Below are 13,162 nucleotides of genomic sequence, written 5' to 3'. Positions count from 1 at the left end.
AAGCTTTGTTTATTAGAGGAATAATTGGTTAGCTGGAAAATGTTACATCGCGACCATGCCGTTCGAGCCCATATAGCCTACATTTATGCAGCTTTGTTCTTGTTTTCCATGTTGAAGAACTTTGTGTTGTTTCTATTTTAATGTACTTTTAAAGTTTAAATCACATTAAAAGCTTAATTTGTACATTATGAATGAATGATGATGCATTTATATACCGTCACCGTCACTCACAGCCGCTCGCACATGTTTTGCGCATGAGCCGCACGCAGCCCAAAATTAAACGACTTAATCGACCCTCGATAGCTTTAATCGATTGCATCTCTTATAGACAATTAATCGATCGTCGATTAATCGTTGACATCCCTAGTATATATATTTTAAAAATTATTTTGAGGATATTTTCAGAAATTTGTTTTCAGAGATTTGTGAGTATATTTCTTAAAAGTTTGTGAGTGAATGTCAGACTTTTGTGTGTACAGTATGTTTTAAAAAAATGTAAATTAAAAATCCTATTTTGTTGGTATATACTCAGACATATGTGTCTATCTTTTAAAAGTTTGCAAGGATATTGTCAGAAATTTGCAAGGATAATATTTCTGGTTTGTGGGGATTTTTTTTAGTGGTCGACCGATATATCGCCAAGGCCGATATTTGGCATTTTTCAAATATCGGCATCGGCCGATAAATGTTTCTGTTTTGCTGATGCATTCGATGCGGGACTTTTATTTTGACGCCGCTGAGAGCGGCAGTGCATGAGCGCACAGTGCTCTCATTCTCCCTCTTGTTCGCCGTCGTCGTTAACAGTTCTGTCTAATACGGCTGGGTCACCTTCAGCATGCAGTAAGTTAGTAAAATAAAGAGGGCGGCATCGCGGAAAGTTATCAGGAAAGCCCCGTCCGCGTTTGTCCGGATGTGTGGACTTACTTCGGATTTGTGAGCAGTGCATACCTGTTTACATTTAATTAAGGTGGACTAGATTAGACTGTAATACAAATAGTTGAGTTTGCCAGGTGCATACAACATTTATGACAGGTTTTCATGAAAGTGTTGGTCAGTTTGTCTGCTTGACAATCCCATTTTGCACTGCAACAATAAAACTGAAGTGAGATAAACAAACTGAGAAATGTTTCTTTTTAGTTAAAACAGATGTTGTCAAAGTTTTCCTTTGGGGACATAATTTGAAGTTGGAAAAAGGTAAAAAAAAAATTGCAATATATCGCAGAATATCGCAATATATTTAAATTCGCAATTATATTGTATCGTGACACAAGTATCGTGATAATATCGTATCGTGAGGCCTCTGGTGATTCCCACCCCTAATGTAAAATGAGTGATACCTTGGCTTTATTTGAAAAAATATGATTCCCAATGCACACAAACTTCCCAGAATATGGAGTGCTCTGTTGGTTACAGTTTACTTCCTTTTTAATTATATTTTTATTAAATATTTATTTATTTGTGGAAAATACTTTGTCATCTAAAGTATAAGTATGTTTATTTTACAAATGTATTTTTAAATCCTTTTTCTAATTATTTCAAATTTCTTAAATATTAATTAAAATAAATACAATTATATCGGCTTTATATTGGCCATCGGCCACCCTGCTTTCCAAGATATCGGCATCGGCTGTTAAAAAAAAAACAATATCGGTCGACCACAAATTTTTTCCCCAATATTTGGTCCTCACAAATATAGCACAACAAGTCCACATACATAATACAGGAAAAAGCAGCACAATATGTACCTCTTTAGAATCTGACTGATAATCCTCATTCTCTCTGTCTTTTCTTTATTCTGGCCCTTTTATAAAGCGTGTTGTTAAGGCCCTGATTTGCAAATACCAGGAATTGCTGTAGTGTTTGTTTAGCTCCTATATTCCCGTCAGTCACAGAATATTGACTCTGAGAGCTTTTAATAATCTGCTGTTTAATCCAAGTCCTAACCCAGTAAAATCTGATTTTTTCCTGGGAATCTGCTCGACTGTACCACCTAGTCATTTAGTCACCGGAGTATATGTGTCTGTCCTATCCTTTGAAAATGACGGTCATCGTTCAGTGTTTCTGTTAGACCAGCCACCAGTGTGTGGGTTCACATGTGTGTAAGTGAGTGTGACAGAAGGAGGGTCGTTGCCACTAGATGCAGACGCTCAAAGAATCCTTTCTTCTGCTTTGAAGTCAGTTCAAATGCTCTTTAAAGTGTGTTTGAGAGAGTGGGTGCACATGCAGTCATGTGTGTGGGGTGGGCGGCACTTCTTTCACACACTGTTCTGTGTCATATAGACTATGACTTTAAGATATATTCTTTGTAAACAACTTTACATTATCTTGTGCAGTTTTGCTTATCTTGTTTTACTCAAAAACAGGACACAAATATTGATTAGGAAACCTTTTGTGATTTTTTTTTCTTTTTCTTTTGCAGAGGTTTTACTCAGGTTTTAGGGTCAAATAAAAGCGTCTAATATTAAAAAAAAAGGAATCTAGCTTAAAACATGTCAAGTTTGTGGATGATTTCTTTGTTTTCAAGTTAGTTTCACATTGTTTTAAATAATGTTTATACCATTGTCAACTAAGTTTTTATAAAAAAATGTAATGATGAAAATGTCATGTGGTGTAACCATAAAGTACAAAATAATAACTTATAATACATTTTCCCCGACACCTTGAATTGAGTGTAAACATCTTAATCATAATTTACAAAAAAAGCAAAACATTTTTGAGTGTATTTAGGTAAAGGTAAGTTAAGTTGTTGTTTTTTTTTTGTTGTTTTTTTTTAACTACCATCATGACTTAATTATTCATAAATATTACATTTTGTGGGGGTCGTACCACTTATTATTTTACAATCTAAACTAACCTTTTCTTGTCAAAAAGTCTAATTTTTTAGAAGATGTATTGACCTTGAAATAAAGCCATAAGGGTTTTTATTTTTTTAATAAGGGTCTATTTATTTATTTTTTAATCTATTCTTTCTATTTTTTTTATTTTTTACTATTATTATATTTTAACAGTGCTTATTGTTTTCTATGAATAATTAACTAGAATAATTAAGTCCTTCGTGATTGAATGATGCTTTTTTTCAATTATGATTTAAGGAGAGTTAAGAAATTAAAAACTTAAACGCATCACGGAAGAGGTTATTAATTGCATTATTAATGCATTTTTGAAAATAAAATAAATAGATTTGGGTAAAACCTGAACATCATGTCTTTGAGCATCATATCATTGAGAAAAATGCAGAATATGACAATTCAAGAAAAACTCCAACTGTTATATCCCATTTTAATTATTCACTGGTTTTCACATCAGAAAGCACAATTTACTATAGTTCAAGTACGTTTAACCTCTGCCTTGGAAAACCAGCCGCTTGCTACATAGAAAGCATATGAAGCGATGGCATTGAGTGACTGTGCGAAGTTTTTCTAAGAACCAGTCATATCTGACAGCCATAGAAATAAGTGTTACTTTGCCTGGCCTGTTGATTGGAACGTCACAGTTCAGGATGTCATCATTAGAGCATCCCTTCATCTCACCTCTGCGTTCTCATCTGTCATCCGTCATATAAGCTCAGGTTACCGCCTCCAGCCAGACAGTGCAGAAGTACAGTAAGTATTGTGTGAGCTGGATGTCTACCCATGCAAACACTGCTGCTGCTGGTGTATTTGGTAGACATGCTAATCCACAGCTGTCTCAAGTATATTTATATCTCACTGTGTGGCTCAGAGTGTTATCGTGGGTCATATAATCACTGATCACCTTCTTATATCTGTCTTTGTTAATAGTTGTATTGGAGGTGTGTTCAGTGTATGTTTTGGTGCCCGTAGTCACATTTTTTCCCCTTCTGGTGGCACGTACTTTGTTAAAAAAAAATTATGCTTGTCTGAACTTGAAAAAAAGAACTCAAATCATTTTGACCACACATTTACACATGCTCACGTCTTCATCTGACCACAAGACCTCTATCTGTCTGTCTCGGCTTAATCTCTACAGACAAGCCTGTCTGAACTCACTCACTCTCTCTCTCTCTGTCTCTCTCGCTCTCTCTCTCACACACGCACACACACATGCAGGGAGAGTAAATAGATCCTCTATGCATTCAAAAAGCTCAGTGTCAGCATCTTCCCTGAAACATGTCATTCACAGAGAATTGTGGCTCGAAGGTTATTAAGTACAAGATGAATCGTTGTCACAGGGATTTGCACACACACAAACACACACTAACTGGTGCAGGTCTGTAAGAAAGATGCAACGTTATTGGAGTTACATAAATGGATGGAGGTTTGTGAGGAATAGAGAGATGTTATGTAAAGAGCTGGGGAAGGACAAAGGTTAATATATAGATAAGAAGAGAGAGAGAATGGGATTATATAAGGGGATTAAGAAAGGAGAATTTATCAGTGGGTTATAGTGTTATATAAACAGGCACTAGAGTGACCAGAGCTGTCCTGACAATACCTCCCATCACGTAAATGAACACATAAAAATATATTAACAATACATACAAAAACATATTTAAATATTTATTGGTTTCTTGATGTATCACTATTAAGTGGATTAATTTAAAATGTACACTGCACTGTTGGCTCTATATTTAATTTATTATTTAATATATATATATATATTTTTTTTTACTAAAACACAAAAAAACCCAATTTTTTTCCTTCTGTTTATTTAATCAAATGTAAATGCACTATCAGAAAAAAAATCTATTTTATATTTTTACATTAACAATGTAATCAATGTTCTACTTATTAAAGCTATGTATGAATCTCATCAAGTGAGTATTTTTAAGCATTTTACATTTATTCCAAAATAATAACTCAAGGCAGTAACAATTTAACGATAATTTATTTGTGAACTAATGTTTAGCTGTTCTTTTTGATAGTTAACTTTAACTATTTTTGAATTTTTCAGATCAGCTCGGTAAATATTGTTCACAGACACAGAGATTTACTTTTAAATTTCACCAAGCTGATTACTCACTAAAAACTCCCACAGATCATGTTTTCATGCCAATTAAAGTCATATTTTGACGTAAAAAAGTGGATATATCTAAGTGTGTTGTTTACTTACTTTACTTAGTCTTCCCATTAACGCCATTATTGTTCATTCTGACTGATTCGCGAACACGGAACACACACGAACAACACAAGAGGCGGGATTTATCGAATGAACCAATCATAACCAGTAATATCCAATCACATCACAATGACAGCATTGCCTCCTCTCACGTGAATTTCCCCCATTCATTCTCAATTTCCTCCCACCAAACTGCACACTTTAGAGGGTCTGTTAAAACTCAATGGGCTCAGGGGAGGCAAGAGAGACGCCGACTCCCACTGTAACTTTACCTGCTGGTGTCATTGTTGGACAATATTTCTTTAGAAAAACAATTGTTTTACACACTTCTTAATGTTACATTTTGTAATATCGGTGTTGTTTTATTTTTGCACTGAATTTTTTTCTCATCCAATATTTTGGGGAGACGCTGCCTCCCTTGCAGATACATACATTTACTTATTTAATTATTGCAGAATCTGGATTTTTTTTCTTATTCATTTTACATCTTAACATTTCTTTGTTTTAAACTTTTAATATCCTAATATTTCATTTCAGGTTTAAATTTGATTTCAGAGGGGGCTAATGTGTTCTGCTTGTCTTTGTGCAGGTATTATTACAACAAGAGGATTCTACATAAAACTAAAGGAAAACGCTTCACCTACAAGTTCAATTTCAACAAGCTGGTCATGGTCAACTACCCTTTCATTGACATGGGGTCTGCAGGTACAAAACGAGGACACCCAAATCACATACATTTATTTACGCAATAAAATGCAAAAGCTAAGACCTCCACCTGTGTTTGTCTCTCCACAGGAGCGGCTGTTCCTCAAAGTGCTCCACCAGTGCCTACAGGTCCCCATTTCCGTTTCCCTTCATCCACTCCATCAGACATGCAGGTGCCTGAGGTGCTGCGGTCCCCCAGCAGCGAGGAACTGCGCAGTCCGGGGATGTTCAGCGGCCGCCGTATCGCCCGTGGGTCTGTCTCTGACTGCAGCGATGGAACTTCTGTCAACTCTGAGATCGAAGATGGGAACGGAGGTGCGGCCGAGGAGAGAGTGATGGAAAGAGTGGCTGAGAGAGGAGGAGGTGGAGGTGGTTTCCGAGGTGCCATTCACCCTCGTCTGTCTCACGAAGCGATGTTCAGGATGTACGGTGGACCGGGAGGTCACAGAGGTCATCGAGTGTCAGAGGTTGGCGGACACAGGGTTCATCCCGAGCCTCTCTCGCCGTTCACCATCTCGCCTCTGCCTGGTCCGGGAGGCCCAGGCCTGCTGGCGCCGCCTCTCTCGCCGGCGCTCTCCATGACCCCAGGCTCTCACCTGGCCTACACACCCTCCCCTACTCTGTCGCCCATGCTTGGCTCCATCTTCTCCTTCAACCCAGAGGACATGCAGTACTACCTGAAGGCTCACACCCAGAGTGTCTACAATTACCACCTGAGCCCTCGTGCCTTTTTTCATTACCCACACATCATCGTTCCTCAGCCCCAGCGCCCCGACAAAGGCATGCCCAGACCCCAGGGCTGTGATCGCGGCCCTGCCGAGAGGCCCTCGGTGCTCAACAGCCATCACTCCAGCCTCCCGCCGCCTCACGCTCACCCGATTCACCATCACCTGGGGGAGGAGCAGCACCATTCTCCATTCAAGTTCAAGCTCCAGCCTCCCCCGCTGGGCCGAAAACAGCGCGACAGTCAGGGTCGACAGGGCTCGCTGTCCTCCTCATCTACATCCGGTCTGGGCTCCTCATTGTCATTTGGGAGTGATCTCAGTTCAGCCAGCGGATCAGGACTGGTGTCCAACTCCTCCTCAACTGGGTCGCTAAACAGCGCTGGGTTGCCCAAGATTAAGGTAATCAGGAATTAGGTTCTGTACAATCACATGCACCATTAAAAGAGTTTTTTCTTCCTTGTTTTTTGTTTGTTGAACATAAAATGGATGGTATGATTCAAGTCGGACTAAAGGTTCTTGCACACTGAGTCCGAAATTTTTGTATGCATTTTTTCATATTCGTCATCTTTTCCTATCAAAATGCTTGCTACGGATGCAATAACGGAGAAAATCGAACCTGGTCCAATTTTTTTAATGACAGACAAAAGTTTCGGAGGCAGTATGTAAACTTGATTGACACAACATGAGGTTGTATTTATTTTTTAACATGCGCAAAAATTTGGACGAGAATTTCGGACTCAGTGTGCAAAGACCTTAAGGCCTGGAATGCACCATGCAACTTATAAAAAGTACTAAGCATAATACACTTGCTGACTTTGTAAATGGTTACAAAGAAAAATGGACCATCATACACCAAACCAGTGGTTCTCAAATCCAGTCCTCACGGCCCTCTGCTCTGCATATTTTGCATGTCTCTCTTATTTAAGACACCTGATTCAGATAACCAGCTTGTTAGAAGAGTGCTCTATGCATGAACTGTGTTCCGATTGACTGGGTCCCTACACAGTGTTCATTGCTCCCTACTCCCTGAGCACTGGAAATCGGCTGAAGTTCACTTTACTTCAGAACATTCATTCACGGATTTGCGCCACGACCTGCAGTGTCTTCACACACAGATGAAACTTACTGGAGAAGTGTGAAGTGTGACATAATGTACCTCTATAAATAAATTAAATTTAAATTCACGTCTCGCACAATTTAATGCCCTTTGAATGAAACATATACGCTCCCTTCGAACTGGAATCTGGAATCAGTATCCTGTTTAGTCCACTTCGTAGGGCACTAAAGGTCGAATAGAACAAACGTCTGTAGTGATAAGAGATACATACAAAATGTGCAGAGTGGGGGGAACTGCACCAAACGACTGAGGATCACAGACTGCAAGTCATTCCAAACTCATAAAGAAACTCTTTTAGCCTAGTTGCTAGAAGACACATGACAAATTAAAAGTTTTCTAAAACTGGCTCAAAATATCAAACATGTTTGATGTCCTCTGACTGGATGGAATCAGTCTGAAGTGAAAAAAAAATGTATGTATGTAGATGTGACCATGATACACTACGCAATTTTCTGAAATCTATAAACTCTGACTTTTGGCAGCTAGCATTCATTCTCCATGCTGCAAATCAGGGCAAAAATGTGGGCAGAAGTCATGAAGTGTATTCCCGCATTAAAGTGTTTACAGTGAAACACAAAACTTTTAAAGCGCATGTAAACGAATGTACTGATGGGTGTTCACACTGACTTCAGATGTTCAACATGTAAAATAGGTTCTAAAAATGAAGCAGTACATCTCTAATATTTCCTGGACAAGTCAGAAAATATCTAAATATTGAAACATTTTGAGGGCTTCCTTGAACAATGGCGAACAATCCATTAATCTATCCAAACTTTTTAGGGAATGATAAAAAAAATTCTTAATCAGACTGGTTTTAAAAAATTGTCACTTTTACATGTGTGATGCTTAATTGTAACAGGCTTAAAGTCAAGAGTTCCCACAGTCCTAGAAAACCTAAAAATAGGTCATTTCAAAAGTGTAATTTTCAGGCCTAATTCTAGTTATGCTCTGTTATAAATTAATTCTTTGCCTTGAAATTGAGCATGATATTTAGTGCAAAAACTATTTTTTAAAAGTCCTCTTTCAGCCATCACAAACAACTGGAAAATTCATGGAAATTAGTCCATAACACCCAACACTGTTTTGACACTACATGCACTCTCTCTCTCTCTATAGGTCGAGCCCATATCTGACATTGAATCAGAAGAGGAAGTCGAAGTGACTGACATCAGTGATGAAGACGCTGATGACAGAGATGAAGAGTTTGACGTTTTCCCCTCTCACTACCATAAACACCGTCATCATCATCATCACCATAATCATTATCCTCATAGCCAAAAGCACCAACAGCCCAACGGCACAGATGCCGCTCTCCACCCAGATGAGGACTTGGAGGAGGAGGTGTTCAAAGCCCCCGCCCCTCCACCCTTCTTCCTCCCTCCCACCTCTTCCTCAGGCGATAGCCGGCGCGGTACCACCATTGTGAAGAGCGAACCCGTGGAGCCAGCGGACATGCAGCTGGCCTCCAGCGGCCTGCCACAAACCAACTCCCAGTGTATCCCACTGAAGCTCCGGTTCAAACGGCGATGGGACCAGGACCAGCACATGGAAGAGGCGGAGGACAAGAAAGTGAGAGGAGAAGAGAGGGGGAGAGAGAGGAACGGGATGGCGGAGGAGAGTGGCAGCGGAAGCGGGAGCGGAGAGGCAGAGAGCCCACCTCCTCTCGCTCATCACAGAGTTAGCGCCGAGCTCCACCGAGCCACGGCACAGCTGTCACTGGAGAACAAGGAGTGCTGATACGCATCGACACACCTAGACGACTGCTGATACACAACTCTACAACTGCTGATGGACCCACACTCACACGTGACTCTTTTAAGATCAATGACTGCTGATACTGACAACAGTAATACTGACATATACACTGCATACTTAGACTAACTGACCCTTGCTTAATCGAATCCCGTTCCCCAGGCTACCCTTGTTCCCCCGCCAGCACACGTTCCAGTACAGCTCATCGTGACCGTTATGAGGAATGAGTTCACCCACGTGCCCCAGCGACCCTCAGGAGTCATGAACTTTGACCTTTGGCACTAGAGTATATTTTATATTTTTAGAAGAGAATTTTATTTTGCAAAGTGCCTGTGAGCTGTCCCTCAAAACCCCTCAAAGAGAGCTAGAGACGGGCCTCAGAAAGACTGGTCTGGTTCGAGGGACTTGATCTTTTTCTCCAGCAGCCCAGCATTATTTTCCTCAGCGACAGACTGTGATCAGTCTCGATGTGATGTGGTGGGATACAAATGCACAGAAAGTCACAAACAGACACTGTTCTAAAACCAGCCTGTTCAGAAGTCCGAACCCTCAGGGACAAAATCCCTCAACACACACAAACAAACAAACAAACACACACTCAGCCATGATCCCGTTCTTATTCCCTGTATGAAACGTGTGTCTGATTCGAGTTTGATTGTGTGTGTGTGTGTGTGTGTGTGTGTTTCGGAAATCTAGCTGTGTAAGTTCTCAGGATATCTTCCTCCTTTCCTTTTCTATCCAAACCAGCTCACCTTAAAACTTTCGCTCTGTTTTTTTTTTTATCCCCTCTGGGACCATACCTGAATCACAAACTGAAATTACAGTTTGAAGGTAATACACATTAGGGAGCTTATAACAAGCTTCCCTTGTATAGTCAGTCCTTTAGCGTGAACTAAACCAGCATCCCACACAAACACACACACAAGCTTGTACAGTAATACTAGACCAACTGGGACTCAATTTTCAAGAAAAAAATATCGTCTTATATTCGGGACAATACGGTATTTTGGCACTTGATGATGTACCCTTTAGAACCAAGTGCTGATTCTTTGTCCTGATTAACTGTCCTTCAGCCATATAGAACAGCCGCGGACTCCTATGAGGGAGAGGTGAAATAGCAGTTTCAATCCGTAATCCCAACATTTAAATACTAACTTGAGTATAGAAAGACAGTAGAAGGCATGTTGCCAGAAGTCGCACTCTCTCACACACACACACACACACACAAACACCCACACACTCACTCACACACTGCCTCGTATGCCTTGTTTTAATAGCATGTCTGAAAAGGAAATACAAAAATCTTTAAAAAGAACAGTATACACTCAATATACCTTTATATATTATGTGTTACACATACTATAAATGGGAAGCATAGCATTAACAGATGTATCAGTTTCAGGGGGTTTTGTAACAGATTTTGTTTTGAGGGGAAGGTTGACTCTTCTCCTCAGGGATAATGTTGCTATTTGGGTAAGGGAGGAAAATGTTGCTTTTCTTATCACGTTAATAAAAGGTGGGGTAGAGATGAGTGAAAAACTAAATTGTACACAAGACTCTAACAAAGCGAGCACGAGAGCTTTGCACCACAGATGATGTGGCACATTCGGTTCTTTAACCAGCACGCACCTCCTCATTATCCTGTTCCTACTGCTACAACTGATGTGTGTGTGTGTTTGACAGAGGCTGCAGGTCTCTGTGCATGTACGTCACACCACACCCAAGGCTATAATTCTTTTGAAATCTTGCATCGTGAACCTCATAAACCTGTGTGCACTAAAGCCCTGTGGAAGTTGAGCACAGGACTTGAGACATCAGCGGGGTGGCCAGTCGGACACTAGCCACGATATAACGGTTTTCCAGTGACAGGAAGGAGTTATATCATGGCTGAGGTGTCTCTAATACCTAAGATCATGCATAAGACAAAATTGAACTGGCAACGGTGTCACCTCCTCAAAGTTTTGGACTCGTTCTAGCTGCCTTATTCCCACTTTAATCAGATTTGATTATGATCTCCTCATGCTTTCTTATTCGACGAGTCAAGTCTTTAACCAGGGTGCACTTGTTTTACGCCCGGCATACCTCGAAATTGAAAAAATTTGAGATGGAGTGAGCAGTATTGACCAGTGCGGTCTGTAAACTTTAGTTTGGGCACAAAGTGAGTGCGTTGTTTCTTTTTAGGAGGCAAGTTATTTGTTTTCTCTTAGGCTGCTCTCGTTGGTTATCCCAGGATGTCACTTTTTCAAGTCGAATGATGTTTTGTTTTGTTTTTCACCCGAACTGCTCATGTTTATCTGCTCTCTGATGTCAATGTTGCTGTTCATCCTAATTATTATTAGTTATTATCATTATTTTGTTGACATTTTCTCCTCGTGTTGTAGTCATGATAACATTGTATACAATACTGTAAGAGATCTTTTTAAGAATGTTTCCCCCAGCCCTGCCTTCCCACGAGCAACCCGATAGTGTGTTTAGTGTAACATTTAAAATGTTGTAAATTAACGTAAAACTGTAACTTTAATATAGGTGGTTATTGTGGAGAGATATAGGATGGAGGAAGGGCATTCAGGGGAGGATCGGGCTTATGATTTGAACTCAAGTCACGTCATGTAATTGTTATTTTGTAGTGTTACTGATTTCTTGCTCTTGTAAATTTTTTTCATCGGGGGATTGTATGATTTTAAAATATATATTGTGTAGTTTTATTGTGTAAAAGTCTCTCTCTCTCTCACTTTCCTTCTCAACATTTATATCTGTGGTTCCATAATTCATAATAACAGGTTTTAATACCATGATGTAACACTTTAATTCCTCCTTTATTCGTTTTTGTGTTCTTTTTCAGAATTGTAATTAAAATGTAATCAGGGTCTATTAAACTGGTTAAAAGCCATCTGGTTTCTGCAACTTTTTTTTACAACACAAATGCGTCCATTTTAGTCATGCAAGTAGAATCTCCTTTCCAGAGTTTTGTAGAAGCTCCTACTTGTGTGTATTTTTTGTTAAAATTGCAACAATTAGCATCTTAGGAGGCCCACAGGTCTGTAGAGCTACACTCTGATGCAGTGCAAACATGACAAACAAGTCAATTAGTAAATAAAAGAATAAATGAATAAATAATACAATTATAATTCCATGCAAATCAATATACTTTAAATGACCATTCGCTATTGAGAAGTTCTTTATAAATTCATGTTGTGTATCCAGCCTGTTGATATGATAAATAACATAGACTCTTTAAGACTGGCCTCTGCTGTCTGAAAAGCAGAAGTACAAGCCTTATCAACCATCTAAAATCATCACCATTGATTTTTGGAGACATCCCTCAAATCTTTTTGCTCATACAAATGATATATGTATTACAAACATGAAAGTAAATTTAAATAATATTGCTAAATAAAATTATTATTATTTAATTGTATGGGGAATAAGAATGACATAATCCGATGATGAGCAATTAAGCATTTTATAATTAGCATTTTGTAACTTCTATTATGATGTGTGTTATGAGGGGCCACATATGTGTCACTACTTGTCTACTAAAGACCAGTAAACCTTTTTTCCCTCAGTGTTCCACTTTATAGCATCTGCTTTCTTGTTAAGTGTGTGAAGGTGAAAGTAGAAAACATACACAGAGATGTAACTCTTTTAACTTAGTGCAAGAACAGTTTCAAATGGACCATTTTATGTGAATTTTGAACTTGACATTGTCTGATGATCTTAATTCACATTTACTATAGTAACTTTTTGTATGTACTACTGATTTAACTTAATCAGTAGGTTTCAGGTC

At 39.2% G+C, this 13,162-nt stretch overlaps 1 protein-coding gene across 1 annotated transcript in view; it reads left to right on the top strand.

Annotated features, from left to right (window-relative positions):
* The window catches only part of LOC107717433 (ETS domain-containing transcription factor ERF-like), a 54,271-nt gene extending 43,935 nt beyond the window's left edge, over positions 1–10,336 (top strand). Inside the window, exons 3-5 of the mRNA XM_016524181.1 lie at positions 5,666–5,781; positions 5,872–6,905; positions 8,740–10,336. Coding sequence (XP_016379667.1) covers positions 5,666–5,781; positions 5,872–6,905; positions 8,740–9,360 — 1,771 coding nt within the window. The 3' untranslated portion in view covers positions 9,361–10,336. The remainder of the gene's footprint in view (positions 1–5,665; positions 5,782–5,871; positions 6,906–8,739) is intronic.
* The last annotated feature ends 2,826 nt before the right edge of the window (positions 10,337–13,162 follow it).

Source organism: Sinocyclocheilus rhinocerous, unplaced genomic scaffold (genome assembly GCF_001515625.1).
Source record: "Sinocyclocheilus rhinocerous isolate Xijiao unplaced genomic scaffold, SAMN03320098_v1.1 scaffold1622, whole genome shotgun sequence".
Taxonomy (NCBI): domain Eukaryota; kingdom Metazoa; phylum Chordata; class Actinopteri; order Cypriniformes; family Cyprinidae; genus Sinocyclocheilus; species Sinocyclocheilus rhinocerous.
The sequence above is the reverse complement of the archived record's forward strand: the minus strand, read 5'-3'. Positions and strand labels throughout refer to the sequence as shown.